At 42.0% G+C, this 20,695-nt stretch overlaps 1 protein-coding gene across 1 annotated transcript in view; it reads left to right on the forward strand.

The window, feature by feature from the left end:
• LOC124552512 (tubulin-specific chaperone D) overlaps nucleotides 1-20,695 on the forward strand; it is a 192,117-nt gene that overhangs the window by 93,040 nt on the left and 78,382 nt on the right. Inside the window, exons 9-10 of the mRNA XM_047126801.1 lie at nucleotides 1,813-1,918; nucleotides 14,477-14,657. Of these exons, the coding sequence (XP_046982757.1) occupies nucleotides 1,813-1,918; nucleotides 14,477-14,657 (287 nt within the window). The remainder of the gene's footprint in view (nucleotides 1-1,812; nucleotides 1,919-14,476; nucleotides 14,658-20,695) is intronic.

The following is a 20,695-nucleotide window of genomic DNA, read 5'->3' on the forward strand; positions in this document are numbered from 1 at the left end:
ACGGAGCATCCTCTCCTTCAGCATGATAATACGAGACCCCATCCAATCTTAATCTGTTTCCAAGACATCTTAATCTGTTTCCAAGACTTGAAGAACACCTTAGAGTACTTCACTTTGATAGTCATGTTTTAGTGACAGTATCAAAAAACTGGTCTCTTGTTGCGAGAAATCTGTTTTCCACTTGGGTGACTGTGTTGAGAAATAAATATGTACACATGGAGAATAAAGATACATAATGTTAACAACATGTTTTACTTAAAAAATTTTAACAGTTTTCATGTAAAAATTCGAATGCATTACTTTCCAGCATGCACTCGTATAATAATTGAAAGAAGAATAAAGGAGGAAGGTGTGGGGAATGATCTTAGATGAAGGAGAATGGAGGGGGAGGAGGAAGAACAATGAAATGTACCTCGCGATGCAATGTTCAATAATCCTACAGAAGCAGAAGAGCAAAAGAATCCAGTTTGTTTGTTGGAAGTCAATAAGTGTCCTCATTATGAAATGTTGGCTGAATATCGTCTGGGCAATTTAAGCTCCATTTTACTCAAAACCATGTTTTTCACACATCTCTACATTTATGTTGTCATATTTCCTGAACTGTGTGTTGTACAATTATATAATTTTCCAAGTACATTCAGTGGAATATGTTGTGACTGAAGTTAGTAGTAAAGAGATACTAAATTAAAATATCATCCCCTATGCTGAAGTTTTACTGCGTGACCAGCAAAACTTTTTCCCTTTCGTCATTTTGTGGGGGGCTGCCAGCGGGAAAATGTTTGTAAATGTTTGAAATTACACGTAAAGGTTGTTGCGAGTCACTAAGTGCTCTCATTCTCAAATACGTTTCTAACTGGAATACTTGTCTTATTGTGTATTGTGTTAAACTTTTTTCATAAGATTATACCGCAGACTGTGTAGACTATGACAGCATTTTACATTTTTAAATTCAGTCAGTAACTATGCAAAATATTGAAAATTAAAATTTGTTGCCCCAGGAAGCTCTAAGATAATTGTAACTGGTTCTGGTTTCCGGGATAATCATGTATCAAAATTGTGATGCAGTGAAATGTCATATCTAGTGCATTATTACTCTTAGTGTTTAAACTGAATATTTGTAAGCTCTTTGTTAAACCTCATGTCACCAAGTGCTGTGTGTTCCACACTGGTTTTGAAGTGCTTTGTTCACAATGTCTTGGTTTATGTGAAGTGTATGTAGCCAAATAACACAGCTGTCTTATTTCTGTGTACAGTTTGGAAAGACTTATCTAAAGCAAAAGTGTCTCAGCTTTAATTGTGCCTCATGTGATGATGAGTCTGAAGTGCCTAAAAACTGCTTGCAGGAGCAATAAAAAATTTTAAAAACATTGAACCAAGTGGCTCACCGTTTAGCATCTCAAATAGATAAGACAGATGTAATTCCTATTGTTGCTATAATAAAAATTCTATGTAGGATCGAAGCAACTTAAAAATGTGGGTTCAGGCACCCTGTGCATCACGCGCTGATTGTCTGTACGAGGGTGGTTGCCAATACTCAGTAATGTTGTTGTTGTTGGGGTTGTTGTTGTTTTTGTTGGTGGTGGTGGTGGTGGTGGTGGTGGTGGTGGTGGTGGCGGCGGCGGCGGTCATCTTATTTTTGTAAGCTGGATTCTTTTTTGATTTTGCCTAGTACTGGATTTCTGGCTACCATTTAAATGTTTTTGAGGTATTGCAAGTAACATTCTTGTAATTGTCAGTTTAATATTATACAGCTTTAGTATTTTTGTGCATTTTTTCTTTGGCCCTAATTTTTCATTTCTCCGCATTCCACAGTGTGTATATAGCACAATTTGAAGAATATACTCTGCCTCTTATAAACCATTTGGTTGAGAGGAAGGTAGACCATTGGGATATTGCCATTCAAGATCTTGCTGCAAAGGTGTGTATATATTGGATCTACTTTCCATTTTAAAAAAATTCTTTTTTAGTTACAAATTTATTTTGTGAGATATGTATTTGGTGAGAGAATCAGAATAACCTTGCTTCTCAAGTAATGTAACTTGTTGAGTGGCTTTGGTGCTGGAAAGAAGAGAGGTTAAATGTTATGTCTGGCAGGTAAGATAAAGGACTCCTCTGTGTGTAGGTTGGTTTGAGCACTACAGTGCTGTACTAGGCACAGTTGTATGGGAGATTTTACATTATTGCCATCCTCCAACCTTTGAATGAACATACCCTCTTGTAGGGTGTGAGATATAATCATATGTGGATGTCAGACCACAGCACAATTTGTCATTCTTCAGACAAGATAAGAATGTATGAGAGTAAAAAGTATCTGCACTATATTTACAGTGACATAATTTCTCAACATAGTCACTCTTGTTTCTAATGCTCTTGATCCACTGTTGCACAAGTTTTCACTCTTGAACAGCAGGCCACGTATGCACTGCTTCCTTGAGGTCTTCATCGGAGCTGAATTGATAGTAAATATACGAAAACCTGGCAAGGCATGACCAGGAATGTATGCAGGATGCTACAGTACCTCTAAATGCACACTCTGAAGGGTATGACTGCCGTAAGTAATGGTACACGGAAGCATGTTGTTGTGCAAATAAGAATGCTGTTTGACAGTAGCCCTTGGCATTGGTTCTGAATTTTAGCCTGCAACTTCTTGAAAAACAAATTTCTCTTATGATGACTGTTCACTGTTTACTAGTTTCCTGGGGAATGTTCTAGAAAATATCCCGGAACTGGTCTTTGTTTGTCCCAAAAAGTTACCATTTTTCTGGAGAGCGCCGACTCCTGAATTTATTTTGGTTTGAGATCTGAGCTGTTTCTATTCTATGCTCTCGTGTTTGCTCACTGCTTCAAAGTGATGAACATGTTTCATCCTCAGTGACGATTCGCATCAAAGATATTTCACCTTCATTAACATAATGGTCCAGTAACTGCTGACAGACTCTCACACAATTATATTTGTCACTCCACAACTTGTTTTGGCACTTCTCTTGCACAAACAAGTTGGGCCTTTTACAGATAAAGTTATATGCAGAATTGTGCATTTGGTTTGCCACTTCAGCGACAGTCACCCTCCTGTTATTCAAAATTGGGTCAGAAATTTGCTGCTGTCAGCTAAGGTGTGCATGTGACTAGATCTCCTGCTCTGTCCTTGTCCTTCCCACTTTTTTGGCAACTTTTGAATTGTTCAGTCCACTGCTAAACTCTGTATCATGGTAAAACACTGCCCCTGTATTTTGCTGATAGCCTGCTATGGATTTCAGCTCCTAGTACACTTTCAGAAAAAAAGGATTACAAAAGGCTGTTTTTTATTCGTGCAAACAAAGAATGGTGCAGTCATGTTTATTTCACAAGAACACAAAAGACCTTATTTCATGACACCAAAACCTGCCACGAATGAAGAGAATGGCGCTGTGTAGTTGCTGACGAGCACACTGAGCTGTACTACTAACCAGATGATGATTAGAATGAAAGGGCAGATACTTACTGACTTGTCATTGTATATTACAGTGGTTGCGCTGTACTTACCTTCAGGGTGTGAAATTCCAAGTACTACATTAAATGTAGAAAAAGGAACTTTTTCTTTCTTTGGAGAGGAAGGGTAAAGGTTGAAATGGGTTGGAAAGGAGATGCAGGCCACTCAGATCCTTGGTTGCAAGGAACCAACAAAAAATTACTGTATACAACAATGTTGTTAGTTACATATTTGAAACTGTTGCTTTCTTTACAGTTCAGTATCATGGCTTCTAAAAGGCAACCTGTTACATTAGACCACAAGCAAAGACTTGAAATTTTAGATATGCTGAACCAATGTGCTTCACTGAAAACCATTGCTGCTGAGAAGAGTGTTGGACGAGCAGTTGAGCAGTTTTTTATGACCCTTTCCCTTTTTTTGTGAAAATGAATGTGTCTTTGTGTTTACTAAAGTGTAGTCCCTGTGTGTTGAAACTAAATTTGAGACACTCTCAGTAATCCCGCACTTCTGATAATCTGGGTCCCATGTGTGGAGGGAATGGCTAGATTAGTGAGAGTCTAGTGTGTTCCATTTGTTTACAAACAATTTCAAAGCCTTTTATGGCTTCATCTTCAGGCACTTACACACATTTACCAAAATGAAATACACCCACTAAATATCTTTTTTGCTGTACCATACATTCCTCTAATATGAGTCTAATATTTACAGTATTACGAAAAGGATAGATTGCTACTCACTTTATAGAGACATTGAGTTGCAGACAGGCACAGTGAAAAGACTGTTGTACATTACCGAGCAGGGTGGCGCAGTGTTCGGCACACTGGACTTGCATTTGAGAGGACAACAGTTCAGACCCGCATCCGGCCTGTGAGATTTATGTTTTCTGTAATTTCCCTAAAATAGCTCCTAGCAAATGCCAGGATGGTTCCTTTAAAAGGGCACGGCTCATTTCCTTCCCCATCTTCGACACGAGTCGGGCTTGTGCTCCATTTCTGATGACCTCGATGTTGACGGGATGTTAAACCCAATCTTCCCTCCTTACTACACATTATACATTTAAGCTTTCGACCAAAAGGTCTTCTTTTGAAGTAGAACACACACACACACACACACACACACACACACATTCACACAAGCCCAACCTACACACACACACACACACGACCACTGTCTCTGGCCACTGTGGCCGGACTACGGACTGCAACTGTACCTGAAGGGAGAAGCAATCTGGCATGGGTGGTAGGGATGAGGAAGCATGAAGTGGGGAGGGCGAGTGGTGCGGGAAGCTGTAATGCTGCTTTTTAACATCTATTATGGATTATTGCTCCTTCCATCTGTGCCAATACAGAAATGTTTCCCAATTTGTAGCCAAAACCCTGTCCCACATACTGTTCCTACATTGTTGCCTAGTTCATGGAATCCTCCCAAATGGGCTGACCCATCAGTTTATTCCTCCCCAGCTGCAACCCTTCCTTCCACAATTACCTCTATCTGTTCAGCAGAGTCCATCAGTCCACAGTCCTCACCAACCTAGTCCTGCAAAATCATGTAAATCGGGCCCAACTGTCTTGCAATACCTCCTTCCCATCTGTAAAATTCTCCTCCTCTTTGATCACAAATTCCTGTATTCCATGTCTCACATTAGAAACTCTTGCCCTCCAGGAACTTGAGTAGCATGCACAGTGCCACCTCAAAACACTTGCTAACCTTTGAACTACCAATACCCATTACCTCTAGGGGAGCCTCCAAACCTCCCATGCGTTCTCTCATAGTCGACAAACTGTGTCTCACAGAGCTGCTACATTATCCACACCCACAGAAACTCCCTGCCACCACCACACAGATCCAGAACTTAAACAGACCCAAAACACAATAATGAACCCTTCCTCCAAAAGCCTTAGTTTCATTGAAGTATCAGCCCTTTCCAAAGGTCTTACCCTTTGCCCCACTCCCAGATTCAGTCATGCAGGACTTGTTAAGACCTTCTCTGCTTCGCCTGGTCCCTACAGTGAAGACACTTTTTCGCCACCATCCGTGCCAGACTCAACCCAAAACCAATACACAATCCTACCTGACTCGATTTACTCCTCCATCCAATAGTTATCCCCCCTTACAGGCTCAGTATTCATTTGCTGAGTACGGGCTTGGTGACCCCAGGGTTCGTGAGCTGGGGACTGGTAAGCACCGCCAGCCCTCTCTAACCATAAGCTCTGGGCATGCTTCAGCACCAACCATGCGGCGCATTGGTGGAATGTTGTGTTTTCTGGAGATTGGGGGCCTTGGCTTCACTGCCTGGATTGTGAGAAAGGTACACACCTAATAAAAAAAAAAAAAAAACCTCATCCCCAGGGTGTGCTATGTGCTGATGAGGTGAATGGCTGTTGAGGTAAAGTAGTCTCCTCTGGGGCACCTGCCACCCTCCAATTGCTCAGGCATGCAAGGCTCTGCCTGAGTTGACAATCCTTTCCCTAGCATCTCATGGGATCCCTATGGAATGGTCTCGTCAAACTACTACTTCTGACAGGACGCGTGTACTGTCAGGTAGTACCTACACCCACTCATCAAAGAGAACTTGGTTGGTCAGGTGTGCCAGACAAAAGGTTCAGAATCACAGTTACAGGGTATTAGGGTGCCATAACACTTTCATTGTAATCAAACAAACAGGGGAACCTTTGAGAAGGTCTCCCATTTGTATAGCCACAAGGCATTGAAAGGTATTGCTGGGTCTCTAAAAAATGTCAAACAACTTCCTAATGTAACACTTCTAGTTGAAACTGCTAATTCAAACAAAATATCTAAGCTTCTGGGGTGTAAGGCCTTAGGTGAATACCCAGTCGAGGCTGAGTTGCATAACAACCTTAACTTTGATAAAGATGTGGTACTAGCTTTGATATAATTGAGGTGGTCCCCACAAAGTTACAGGAAAAATGGAAAAATATGGGTGTTACAGAAGTGCAGAACGATAAGAGGAGAGTCATTGGCAAATTGGAAAAATTGGCAACATTTATTCTAACATTTAGTTCTCCGGAATTGCTTGAACATACCCTTGCAGGTTGTATCTGCCTTAAGTTTCGCCCATTTGTTCCTAACGTAACACGATGCTTCAAATGTCAAAGATTTGACCATACCACTATGGGATGTAATGGGAGGGCTACGTGTGGCAGTTGTGGAGGCTCAGCTCCTGAATCAGGCAATTCTTGTGCACTTGCTCCGGAATGTGTAAACTGCTCCGGGGATCACCCAGTGTGGAGCAGAAAGTGTGAGGTTTACAATGAGGAAAGGAAAATTCAGGAGTTGAAAGTTAAAAGACGCATACCCTATGGTGAAGCTAAAAAACATTTCAAAGCTATGTAACCTGTGGGTTTTGCTACTTCTTTTGCATCCACCCTTAAGATGCCAGTCACCAAGTGTGTTGCTTCCACACAAACCCAGACCATAGCTTCAAGTATGAGCATATGCACTTTGTGGGTGTGCCTATGGGGGGAAACACTCCACTTGAAACAGAAGTCATTCGGAAGCCATCAGCAATGGGCTTACCATCATACCTTTGCCCACGATCAGAAGCCAACTAAGCAGCCCTGCAATCCAAGCACCACCTCCTCTCATAAATAAAGAAGAATGACCTTCGAAAAGTAGTTCCAAGTCCAAGAAAGTGGTAGTTAAACCTTCGGATTGGCGAGCTCTCTCCCTCTTTGATCTGGACTACACCATTGAGCGTATGAACTTCCAATCGGATGAACCGGAGGGCCAGGAACTTGCTAACGTTCTTCCTGACTTCCCTGGTCATTGATGACAGATGTCACTTCTCTCCTGTCCCTCTTACCATGACCATACAAGCAATTGCCGTGAAAGTTCTACCACCCTTTAATATCACAGTGTGTTCTTTCTATCTTCCACCTAATGATACTTTGGATGCACTCCCATGACCATTCCTACTAGCGGGGGACTTCAATGCGCACAATGTGCTGTAGGGCTCGGCTACCATTTGCTCCAGGGTTCAGATGATTGAGCAACTTGTCCGCTCTGAGATATCTGCCTTCTGAATGTGGGTCAGATGACACGCTTTTCCACAGCTGTAGGGTCTTTTTCAGCCATTGGCCTTTGTTTTGTTCCCCAGCTATTGCAGACTCAGTTCAGTAGGAAGTGGCTACAGATTTACATTCTAGTGACCACTTCCCAGTGTGGATCCATCTGCTGACTAGGATGATGGCTGACAGCAGACCACACAAATGGCTGGTACAAAGGGCAATTGGTTGCAGTAAAGTCGACAAGCTATTTTTGAGCAAATGGATTGTGCACAGGAGACAGTGGCCCACATCACTTGTGAGATCAAACGGGCTGCTGCTGAGTCCATCCCCTGGTCTAGTAACCGTGTCAGGCCTGTACCTTGGTGGAATGTCGACTGTCGATTGGCGATCAGGGCCAGATGAACAGCTGTGCAGACCTTCAAACACTGTCCAACAACAAAAAACCTTCATGCCTTCAGATCTGTGAGAGCACATGCGAGGCGAGTGACAAAAGAATGTAAGCGGGCTTCCTGGAGGAATTCACGACTTCCATTAATTGGTCCGCTTCCACTGCGCAAGTTTGGGGGACTCAATAAGACGAATTTCAGGCAAGGGCAGTACACTTCCCCTTATCCTTGTCAAGTAATGGGATCTTGGTGGGCATGCCAGAAGACATGGCACAGGTTTTAGCTGAACGTTTCTTTACTGTCACTACGTCGTCCAAATGAGGTTCTGCTTTTCAGGTGCTCCGTAGGACTGCAGAGATGAGGAAGTTCAATTTCTTCTTGCATAATGAGGACATCTACAACCTTCCGTTCTCCATATGGGAACTGGAATTAGCTTTGTCTGCAGCCAGAGACGCTGTTGCAGGATGTGATGAGATCCAGTATGTCATGCCGCATCGTCTGTGCCCTGAAGCGAAAGGACAGCTCCTCTCTTGTTTCAATCAGATCTGGTTTGATGGAGAGTACCCCACAACTTGGAAAGGGGAAATATTAATTCCATTCTGGAAACCAGGCAAGGACCGAAGCACCTCTAACAGTTACCAGAGTGTAGCCCTTAGCAATTGTATGGGTAAGACTCTTGAATGCATGGTCAACCGCCACCTTGTCTGACTGCTCGAATCCTAAGGTCACCTGAGCCGCTTCCAGAGCAGTTTCAGGTGCTCCTGTTCCACCCTTGGCAACTTAATTCTGCTGGAGATGGTGATACAGGAGTCGTCCTTATACCGATACCATTTGGTTTGTGTGGTTTTTGACCTCGAAAAAGCATATGACACTGCTTGGAGGTACAACATCCTTCGTCAGTTTCATGAACGGGGGCTGTGTGGATTCCTACCACTTCGTATCCAATCCTGTCTCAAGGACTGGCATTTTTGATATCATGGTGGCGATGCCTTGTCTGTCTGCTATATTCAAGAGATTAGGGTCCCCCAAGGTAGTGTCACATTGTTTGCCATCGCTATCAGTGACATTTTCTCTGCAGTCAGGAGCCCTCTCAAATACTCTTCGTTTGTGGATGACTTTATAATGTTCTACTCTTGAGTGAAAGTGAAGAAGAATTACATGATCTGCTGAATGGAATGAACAGTATAATGAGAACAGAGTATGGATTGAGAGTAAATCAAAGAAATACGAAGGTAATGAGAATAGTAGAAATGAGAACAGCGAGAAAACATCAGGATTGATGGTCAAGAAGTAGATGAAATTAAGAAATTCTGCTACCTAGGCAGTAAAATAACCAATGATGGACGGAGTAAGGGGGACATCAAAAGCAGACTAGCAATGGTTAAAAGGGCATTCCTGGCCAAGAGAAGTCTACTAATATCAAATATTGGCCTTAATTTCAGGAAGAAATTTCTGAGAATGTACGTCTGGAGTACAGCATTGTATGGTAGTGAAACATGGACTATGGGGAAAACTGGAACAGAAGAGAATCGAAGCATTTGAGATGTGGTGCTACAGACGAATGTAGAAAATTAGGTGGACTGATAAGGTAAGGAATGAGGAGGTTCTGTGCAGAATCAGAGAGGAAAGGAACATTTGGAAAACACTGATAAGGAGAAGGGACAAGATGATAGGACATCTGTTAAGATGTGGGGAATGACTTCCATGGTACTAGAGGGAGCTGTAGAGGGCAAAAACTGTAAAGGAAGACAGAGATTGGAATACATCCCGCAAATAATTGAAGACGTAGGTTGCGAGAGCTACTTTTGAGATGAAGAAGTTAGCGCAGGAGAGGAATTTGTGGCGAGGCACATCAAACCATTCAGAAGACTGATGACCAAGGACCAGGATAACTGGTTTTCAGTTCTCACCCAAGGAGACTACTTGTGTCAGTTTTAACCAACCAGTGCTCACAATGGGGAGGGGGGTGATATTTTATGTTTGCAAGAAACTGCACTTTTTGGGTTTATTATTTGACTCAGTATTAACTTGGTTCCCACACCTAAAAGATCTATCAACAAAGGGCTTCCAGTAATTGAATATTTTGAAATGCCTTATTGAATATTTTGAAATGCCTTAGTGGAAAAATGTGGGGAGCTGACAGTTCTTGCCTCCTGCAGTTTTATTGGGCATTTGTTTAATCACATTTAGATTATGGTAGCGTGGTCTGCGGATCAGCCCATACGTCCTATCTCAAAATGTTAGGTGCCACCCACCATGAGGGCATTTGGATATTGACTGGAGCCTTTCGGACCAGCCCAGTTTCGAGTCAGTGTGCAGATGCTGGTGAACCACCACTCTGGATGTGGTGCTGTATCCTTTTGGCTCAACAGGCACTGAAAATCTCACCGTCACCTCAGTCATTGGCATTCAGTGCAGTGGTCCAACCCACCATTGAACGGCTGTTCAGGAATCGGTCCCATGCGCCCAAACCATTTGGGGTACATGCTCCAGACTGTCTCAATGGTCGGGATCTATCAGGCATCAAAACACATAGCCAGAGATGGAATGCATTTCCGCCTTGGTGTCTTCAGTGGCCCAAGTGATTTTAAGCTTGACACAGTAAAAGAAAATTTGTTCTCCAGATGATGTTTTTACAACTTTGTTTTCATCCATTTTAAGTACGTACCACAATTTTATCGTTTTTTATACAGATGGATCCCAGTAAGAGAATGTCCTCAGTTGTTCTGCTGTTTTTACTGATAAGGTTTTTGAAGTTTATCTTCCCGAACAATTTATAAATTATGATGTGAAATTATATGGCATTTTGATGTCACTGGAGAGGAATACAGACAACACCTTACAAGATATCTTATCTGTTCTGATTTGCTTAGTGCACTGCGGGCTCTTTACCAAATGTATCCAGTAGACCAGCTGATTAAACTCATCCATGACTCCTTACTATGGCCCCAACACCATGGCAAGGTTGTGATATATAGCTGGGTACCTGGCTACATCGGGATACAGGGAAACAACGGGGCTGACAAAGCTGCCAAGGAAGCATGTTGGGATGGTGCTGTCCATCAGTGCCCCACCCCATTGCGCACCATCATCTCATTTTCTGACAGATGCATCAGGCGTCAGTGGGAGACTGAATGGTTGCAGAGGACAGAAAGGCATGGGGACTTCATGCCAGCCTCAACGCTGGGTGGAGGTTCTGCTTACCAGACTGTGCATCGGATGTAGCCCTTTAACATAAGGCTCTCTCCTCTGGTGGGAGGATCCACCATTCTGTGATGTTTGCCACTTTCAGTTCAGCATATTTTGGCAACTTGTGTCCTATATCCTGATTTTAGGGCAGGCCTCAGTCTCAATGGCAATCTGCCCACCATCCTCACAGATACTGATTCCAGTGTTACAGGAGTGGTGAATGCCTAAATTGGTGAGGAAGGGAGGCAGACTTTAATACATTATTACCTGCCCCACATGTGGGGACAGCCTTCGTCCCCACCCATGAGATTGGCATGCTGACTTTTCGTCAGGGCAGTGATGACCATGATGTTGAGCATACCTCACCTCAAATCATCATTGTCATCATCATCAGTGGTTATCCAGCCCCACTACCCTAATATAACCCTCTGTTAACATCCCAAAATTTCTGAATCTCAAACCTCACCATTGCTTCCCAGATCCCTCAACATGAAAAGTAACTTCATACCGGCAGAAAGAACCGGAGTCCACCACCTAAAATCTCCCTTCCTTGTTCCCACTCCAGCACTACACAGCGTCCTATTCTACCAGTGCACCCGCTACTCTTTCTTTCCACTTCTCAGCTACTCTACTTCCCCCTCTCGACTGCACCTAGCAGCCCTACCCTGTCCCCACCATGTCTCTGTACACTCCCAAAGCACCACTACATCTTCCCTCACCCCTCCCCTGCTGTCCCTTCCCTTCCCTGCCCATGCTGCCTGCTTACCCTCAGCACCCACACCTGATGGTCCCATTAGATGCAATTGCACTTCACAGTTCTGGCCACACTGGTCAGTGACAGTGGTCGTGTGTGTATGTGTGTGTGTGTGTGTGTGTGTGTGTGTGTGTGTGTTTATCTACTTCAGAAGTAGTTTGCATGTCTAGCACTCTTTTCCTTGTGGCTGTCTGCCACTCAGTGGCTCCTCTATGTGGTGAGTAGCAATTTATTCTTTACATAATATTGTTGTTATTCCATCCTGGACTTTCCATTGCATAGTCTAATATTTTCTCTTTTTCCAAACTGGTGGCTGCCTCAATTGACTCCTGCCTGCCAACCTGTGCAATTTGAGCACTCTTCATTTTGTCTCTTAATTAAAGGATTTCCCATAAAGAACACAACTTTTCTGAATAACATCGAAATTTTATCAATGAAAGTAAGTAATTCACTTATTACTGCAGTAGATACTGCCTGTCATTATGTATGAAATGCAATATTACTAAAATACTCTCCACAACTGTTATAGGCATCCAGATAGCTTCATAGTCACACTCAAAATCAACCTCATTAGAGACAAGTATATGTTCCATGACTCGCTAAATATATCAGAAATTTCTGCATCAGTTTTCAGCCACTTCTCGGTTCCGGGAATAATTTCAGTGTGAAAAGTTTTCTGGGGGGCAGCAAATTCGATAAATCTGTTACGAGTACTTTGACAGTTTACTGATTTTTGAGAGTCGAAGCATCTTTACCCTGAATGCAGTCTGATTTCGCAGTCTGCATGTCGACTGACGAGTGTCCGTCAGAGTACCTCAAACAACCACCCAGCATAAAAAAAGTCCAGTGTGCACTCCAGAAGTACCTTGCTACCTAAATACCTGATCTGTCAAGGGGAGTCTTACAATGCAGGTCTGGAAATCTGCTCCCAAGACCGTCATATACTTGGCAGAGCCTTTGGTTGAGACTCCCCCATTGGCTCTAAATCATAGGACCCCTTTCATACCCAGCAAACAATGGTGCCAATTGTGAGCTCTGCTGGCAGCTTTCATCACCTCTACCAGCGGCCTGTGTGAACTGAGAATGGCCACAGAAGCCAGGCGACATGTGTTACTGGAGACAGTGAGAGTCACAACTTACAGACGACTGCACTCTACATGCTCGATAGTTGCAGACATGGCCGCCTCCACATCTCGGATGAGGCCCCTCAGCAGAAATACTGAAGGCACATTGACCTTCTTTTCCAGCTCTGAATGCTGTCTCCCTAGGGGGCTTCACAACGTGCCTAACTTAGAGCTCCTGATAACTAGCAAACTCTGCCCATGTGTGCCTGCTTGCACCCTGCTGAAGGAGCAGCCACCTGCTCATGAACAGGGAGAATAAGCAAGGCCAGCATCAATATTGGCCCACGATTTCAAGCATCGCACACTCGTTACCAGCTGTCACTCACTCTGTGGTGAGGATGGGTTCCCCATGACAGGTCCACTGGAAGGTGCCTTGGCAGCAGAGCCTGTGGGTGAAACAAGTAACATCTGAGGTGTTCCATGTGACTGGCCCAATGCTCTGCCACCACTACACCCGTAGGCAGAAAACTGAAGACAGTGCCTTCAGCTGTTTGTGAACTGCAACCAGCTCCTCCTGTGTCCGCACATAGCATGCACACATCCTGCCCATCCTAGCACACAGCACACAGAAAAAGCTGAATATATAACTTGTTACTCTGTAGGTGTGTAGCAGATGACAGTTGGAACTTAATATTTAGGTAATATTGATGAACAGGGAACTGATCCATAATTTTCACGTGACATGTATTATTCATTTTACATTGTGAATATCATAGTAAACGACACCTTTGAACATTTACATTTGTTGAATAATTGATGGTACTGACATAACAATCAGTTGCAGATTCCTCAGTTGTAATCTAAGTTATGTTAAATATGTATTTGTGCAAAGGCTTCAGCTGTCAAACATCTTCTACTATGTTGTGACCTTACATGTCAAGCCCTTCCCGTGACCATTGTCCACCCTATTTGCCACACCATCTGCACAGCTGTGGGTCAAGTTGTTTACTATTCACTCTGCATTAGTAAGCACTGTACAAGCTTCAGTCCAATGCTGATAGGAGGACGGGATGAGAATTAAAGGTGATAGAGAGGAAGAGAAATGATAAATGAAATCAATACTTAATAACGATGGGGAAAGTGGAAAAGGAGATAGGAGAAAGAACAGAGAAGGTGGGGGAGGGGGGAGAGGAAAAAGTGATGAGGTCTTGGAGGGTGGCAAGATGTCATGCTTTTTATTCTTTGTCCTGTATATTGGCAGTACTTAGTCTTACATTCTCAAAATAAGTACTGACCAGCCATTTTGTCCTTGTAATTTTATTCTTCTTTTCAAGTGAATGTTCCTCTTGACTCGGGGATTACATTACAACTGAAAACAATTGCAGGGGTTACCAGTAACTTATTTTGCATGCACTCACGTGCATGCGCGTCTGAAACAAACAAACACACACACACACACACACACACACAGAGAGAGAGAGAGAGAGAGAGAGAGAGAGAGAGAGAGAGGGGAGGGGGGGATGTATTTGTATGTGTTGTATTATATTGCAAGATGAATTTGTTAAGATGTAAGATTTTCCCTCTAGGCACTGCACAACTTGACACCTAGAGCACCAGAGTATACGGCAACTGCAGTGATGGATAAACTCCTGATGCAAACCTTATCTATTGACATGAAAGCTCGCCATGGTGCTGTGCTTGCAATTGGTGAAATTGTCCACGCGTTGTCATTATTGCCTGGAGAAAAAAAAATTGAAGACCATTTAGGTGAGTGAGGAACGTATAAGTTTAAATGCAGGTAATTTTTACCATTGTTCATAACTTTTACTGTTTTCATTACTAATTTTCATATTGTAACTGTGGAATTAATGTTCCTTTCCAAAAGATTGAGCTCTTTGGTCTGATCTACATAACCTACATTTAAATAAAATTAATGGGTTATGGATGTTACAGTAATGGAAAACCAAAGACAGGAACAACAAACAGAAATGGGGGAAGACAACCCTCATCTGTGGCTGATAAAGTCACATATACCCACGTGTAACAGCACAGATGGATGGGTGTGTCTGGGTATCTCTCTGCTCACGAGAGAGGATGTGTACTTACATTACAAAAAGATCAGTACATCAAAAAGCATATAACAGCCCTGTAATGTATGTAATCTATGGACCACGTGTCAGTCAGCCTTAGCTGGCTTGTAACCTTTCCTAATTTTTATTTACTGTCTAATATGATAACAACACCCCCCTGAACAGTTTTGATGTTACACCGGGCTGTACATCTGAGAGTATACAAATGTATATAAAGTGTGCCATCTGTTTTGTAATAAAATCAGTCAGCAGGACAGAGACATGTTTGCAAGGTTCCATGAGTCCTAGCTTTCCTCCAGCAATTCCACAGGAGTTATATTTTTTTATTTGTGCATTTATTTTGACTTTTAGCAACAGATAACCAATTGTTGTACAAAGCAAGGAATGATCACTGACAAGGAATGATCACTGACTGTGACACAAGCATGGGATCTTTGTCTTTTGCTGGCAAATGCTCTACCGACCGAACTATTCGAGCTCAACTTGCGATCTATCCTCACAGCTTTACTTCGAGCAGTACCTCATTCCCCTGACTTCCAAACTACTCATAAGTTCTCCTGCTTACCTTGTAGGACTAGCACTCCTGGAAGAAAGAGTCTGGAGAGACATGACATAGCCACAACCTGTGGGATTGTTTCCAGAATGAATGTTTGCTCTACAACGGAATGTGCACCGGTTTGCAGCTTCCTAGCTGATTAAAACTGTGTGTTGGGCTCGAACAAGTATAAGTGCCTTACCAACTGACTTATCCAAGCACAACTCACTCTCATAGGAAGTCTGGAAAGCAGGTGTTGAGGTACTGGTAGAAGTAAAGGTGTGAGGCCGGGTCGAGAGTTGGTAGAGCACTTGCGTTCGAAAGCCAAAGATCCGAGGTTTGAGATCTGGTCCGGCACACCGTTTTAATCCACCAGGAAGTTTAAAATGCGTGCAGAGTGAAACTTTTTGTGGAAAGAAATAATTATGTTTAAAATAAAAAAAGAAATATCACATAGTAACTACTGTAAGTGAAAACTTTGTCACATTTGTGGAGATACCTATGGCGTGTAAAAACTTCAGCTTAGCAATGTTTAAGAAATTAAAAATCTCTTTTACAACAGTAATAATATGATGATAGTCAGGAAAGTCCAGTTTATTTTTATCAGTTACCATATTTACCCGTGTATAAGACGATTTCCTCCACCCCCACTATTTTAAGAGGCTTCTTGAGAAAAAATTATTTTTTATCATGTTCTGGCTTATCAAAATTACAAACTTTTATTGATGTAAGTAATCTGCCTAAAAAGTCACCATTATACCTATTCTAAACTTATTCCATTTATTGCTTGTCTACTTTTTGATAATACAATAAAAATAATATTAACAAAAATAAATTGTTTACATTAATTTTTATCCTCACTGCTTCTTTTGTTTAGCCTGTCATCTGTGGTACCGCTATTCTAAATCGTCATCGTCATCGTCATCGTCATCATCATCATCATCATCATCATCATCATCATCATCATCCTAACAGGACAAATGTGGAACTTCTTCAATGCCACAGATATTTCGCTGCTGCTTCCAAATACATTGTGATGAAACACCCTGCAGATTTCACTTATATACTGTCGTGAGAATGTTACAATGTTTTTTGCTACAGAAACAGATCGTCTGTCCGATGCTTTCTCATTGTGTGTGTAGAGCTGGTAGCTGACACACCCCGCATCATTCGCATCATACCACACAGCAAGCATCCACAGCATTGCTGCACAAAACACATAACTACACCACTGGTCCCAGTCAAGACTTTTACCATCTCCTGCAGAAATGTGTGCTATTGTTGAATATCTGGCCAATTTTAAAGTCACTTCAATTCAGAGTACAAATGGAGGCAGACAAATTGCAATATAAACATGGTAGAAGTTCTTAAAAAGCCAATGTATGTGGTATACGTTGCTATGGTTGACACCAAAACAAAACTTGCTGCCCGCTTACCACTCCTCTTCCCACACTCAATATAGTTCTCAGCTAAGCTTGTGTCACTGTTCTCCCGCAAAGCTGTGTGCTTGAGCAACAATGAAACACGGTCAACTATATCTTCTAGAGTGCAGGTCATATGTAACAACAGCAACTAATATATAAGTGAAAGGTTGAAATCACAATTTCTCTACCATAATTTATTCTTGTGATAACAATTACTGTAAGTTTAATGTGATTTGTTTCATTTGTTAGACATTTAATTCTGAATTAATTTTCTTTCTCGTTTCATCTCAATGTCATCATCTTGTTTTTAAGCTGATTAAAAGATGATAATATTTTCCCTTGATATTCTAGTATATGAACAGCTAATGAATTTTGATTTTCAACACACTTCGTAACTCATCAGTTTCTCATAACAAAATAAAATACTTAACTTGGGTTCAGAATCATATAATGGTCTTTGAAGGACAAGATTTTTTCCTTTGAATCATACGTTTATTTAAAAAGCAGCATAAATATATGTACGCAGTATCCATACATGTACGAGAACTTCTATTGCAGGCCTATTCAAATATAATAAAAGTTTGTGAGTTGATAGAATTTAATGCTATTTCCTCCTTTTTCACAAAATTGTCAATTTTTTAAGCAGAGCATTACATTGGTGTGGTGCCTAGTTCATAGTTTCTCGCATATCCATCCATTGCAATAATGCTGTGGGTCAGACGTCACATGATTGTTGGGACAAGATCAATACTGTATCAAGTACTTATGCATATCAGGAAATCTTCAGCCTATTTGAATGAAAGTATTGTTTGCTAAGCCCTACCCTTCGAAACACTTCAAAATACATTTGTACAAAACCTCAATAGCCGAGGCTCCATCTGTAAATGTAAGATGACCCTTAAATGAAAATCTTTTATTGAATAAAATAGTGTAAGTTAAAACTAAACTGGCAAATCTGATTCGCAAAATTCCAAAAAAACACACAGGCAAAATTTCTAAGCCATTTAAAATAAATACAGATGTAGGACACTTGATTGCTTATCTCCAGTCCTCTTCAACTATGTATTAGAGGAAATTACTAAGAATTTAGAAGGAACAGGTAAAGGAATATCAAATATCACGAATAAAACTGGGAATAAAGAAGCAGTATATTGAAATAAGCTGCCTAGGATTTGCAAATGATATAGCTCTACTACGAGGGTAATCCCAAAAGTAAGGTCTCCTATTTTTTATAAGTATAGAACTCTGTTTGTGTGGCAGTTGGTCACATTGTTATGAAGAGTGCTTCACGCGCTGTGTGTACCCATGCGCACGCCATGCTGAGGCGCTCAGTCTTGGCTTGGCAGCTGCTGTGAATGGAGCTCCCGTTGGATGTTACCGTCATTTGGTTTTTGAACGCAAATGGCACTGTGCCAATTGAAATCCTTCGCCAATTGACAGAAGTGTATGGTGAGTCGTGCATGGATGTCAAAAAAGTTCGTAAGTGGTGTAGAGAGTTTGCAGCTGGTCGGACCTAAATTCATCACAAACAAAGGAGTGGGAGACCATCAGTTTCTGAGGAGACAGTGTTGAAGGTTGAGCAAAGCATGCATGAAGATCACTCTGGATGACCTCTGCATGTTGGTTCCTGAGGTTTCCTGAAGCACCACTCACAGAATTTTAATGGAAACATTGAACTACCAAAAGGTGTGTGCAAGATGGATGCCATGCATGCTGACTGAGGACCACACGTGGCAATGAGTTGATGCTTCCTGCGCATTTCTTCACCACCTTGCAGCTGAACAGGTCAACTTTCTGGACTCAATTGTCAGGGGTGACGAAACCTGGACATACCAGTTTACACCTGAGACCAAGCAACAATCACGCCAGTGGTGGCATCCTCCTTCACCAAAGCCACGGAAATTCAAACAAACACAGTCTGTCGGTAAAGTCATGACAACCGTTTTTTGGGATCGGAAAGGGGTATTGTTGGTCAACTGTATGCCCACTAGGACCACAATTAACCCTGGAAGGTAATGTGAGACTCTGAAAAAACTCATACGGGCAATTCAGAACCAGAGAAGAGGAATGTTGAGTGAGGGTGTACACATTCTCCATGACAACGCTCACCCACACATCGCTAGGCAAACCGTTGCTCTCCTGCAACAGTTTCAGTGGAACATAATTACCCACCCACCCTATAGTCCTGACTTGGCGCTCAGTGACTATCACCTGTTCCCTAAGTTAAAAGAACATTTGGTCAGAAAGAGATTCAGCTCCGATGACAAGGTGAAAGAAGAGGTTCATAAATTTCTGAACAGCATGGCAGCGAGCTGGTATGACATGGGCATACATTACTTTTGCATTTCTTGATATGCACTTTTTACTGTAAATATTTTTTGATAGTCCAACTTCGTGAATCTTTTCATATACGGAAGATTTTTCTCACAAATTTTTCTTGAATTATCACTCCTAGATACTTGAAATTTTTCTATTTGAACAACGTCAGTCTGTAAAAATACTGCTTTTTTATATTAGTGATAAATTTTGTTTCCTCTGCATAGATTCTTAAAGCTATTCCAGTGCCACCTGTTCCAAGAGACTGACTTGTATTTCTGCTTCTGCCAAATTTTCAAATATGAGGGTAATCCCAAAAGTAAGGTCTCCTATTTTTTTTATAAGTACATAGACATGTTTATTTCTGCAATGGTTTACATCAGTTTACAGCTTGAACATTTAGCTATTTTTTGACATAATCACCATTTCTGTCGATGCATTTTTGTAGACACTGTGCCAGTTTTTGTATGCCCATGTCATACTAGTTTGCCGCCATGCTGTTCAGAAAGTTCTTACACACAGCACGCGAAGCATTCTTTATAACAGTGTGACCAACTGCCACACAAACAGAGTTCTGTACTTATAAAAAAATAGGAGACCTTACTTTCGGGATTACCCTCATACATGCCATGAATTTGACAAGTCCTTGGTTGGGCTCTGGGTACGTGTGGTACCAGATGTGTGTCCACAGGTCATATCATTCTAATAAATTGTAGCTGGTGTTTTGTGGCCTCAAAGCTGGCACCTTATAGCATTCAAATTGAGTTCCAGCAAGTTCAGACTGCCTGAATTTGATGGCCAAGACGTTACAGTGATTTCACTTTTGTGCACCTCAAGCCACTGTAGCATGATCCGGCCTTGTGATGCTGGAAAGTGCCATCACAAGTGAGGAAGACATCAAGCATGAAGGGATGCAGGTGGTCCGCCATATTGTTCACATAGTTCACAGCTGTCGTAGTGCCCTCAGTTACTATCACAGGCAGGGTTAATTGAATGTCCCCATAGCTCACAAAAGTAGCACATGCGTCCGTGGTGTGTTACATGCTTCGAGCAGCCATTTGCCTGAATGACGACTTTTCTGTGTGCGACCGTTAACCTGGTGTAATGAGAAACATGACCCATCTGACAGGGGATACATTTGCATTGATCCACATTCTAATCACAGTGATCCTTTGCCCACTGCAATTATAATTGACAGTGTAATTGGGTGAATTGGAAACAAACGTGTCATCTGGTACAGAGCCACTTACTCGACAATGCGCAGTGAACAGTGTGTTCCGAAAAACTTGTGCCTGCACCTGACACAGACACTACCTTTATTGCTTTACAGCACAGGCAAGCCTCTGACCTCCACACTCTATGACAAGGTGTGGATGTACGAAACATTGTCACCTATTCGTGAATTCACCATCTTTCAATTGGTTTCCATAAATGCTCATG

This window comes from Schistocerca americana, chromosome 10 (genome assembly GCF_021461395.2).
Source record: "Schistocerca americana isolate TAMUIC-IGC-003095 chromosome 10, iqSchAmer2.1, whole genome shotgun sequence".
Lineage (NCBI taxonomy): Eukaryota > Metazoa > Arthropoda > Insecta > Orthoptera > Acrididae > Schistocerca > Schistocerca americana.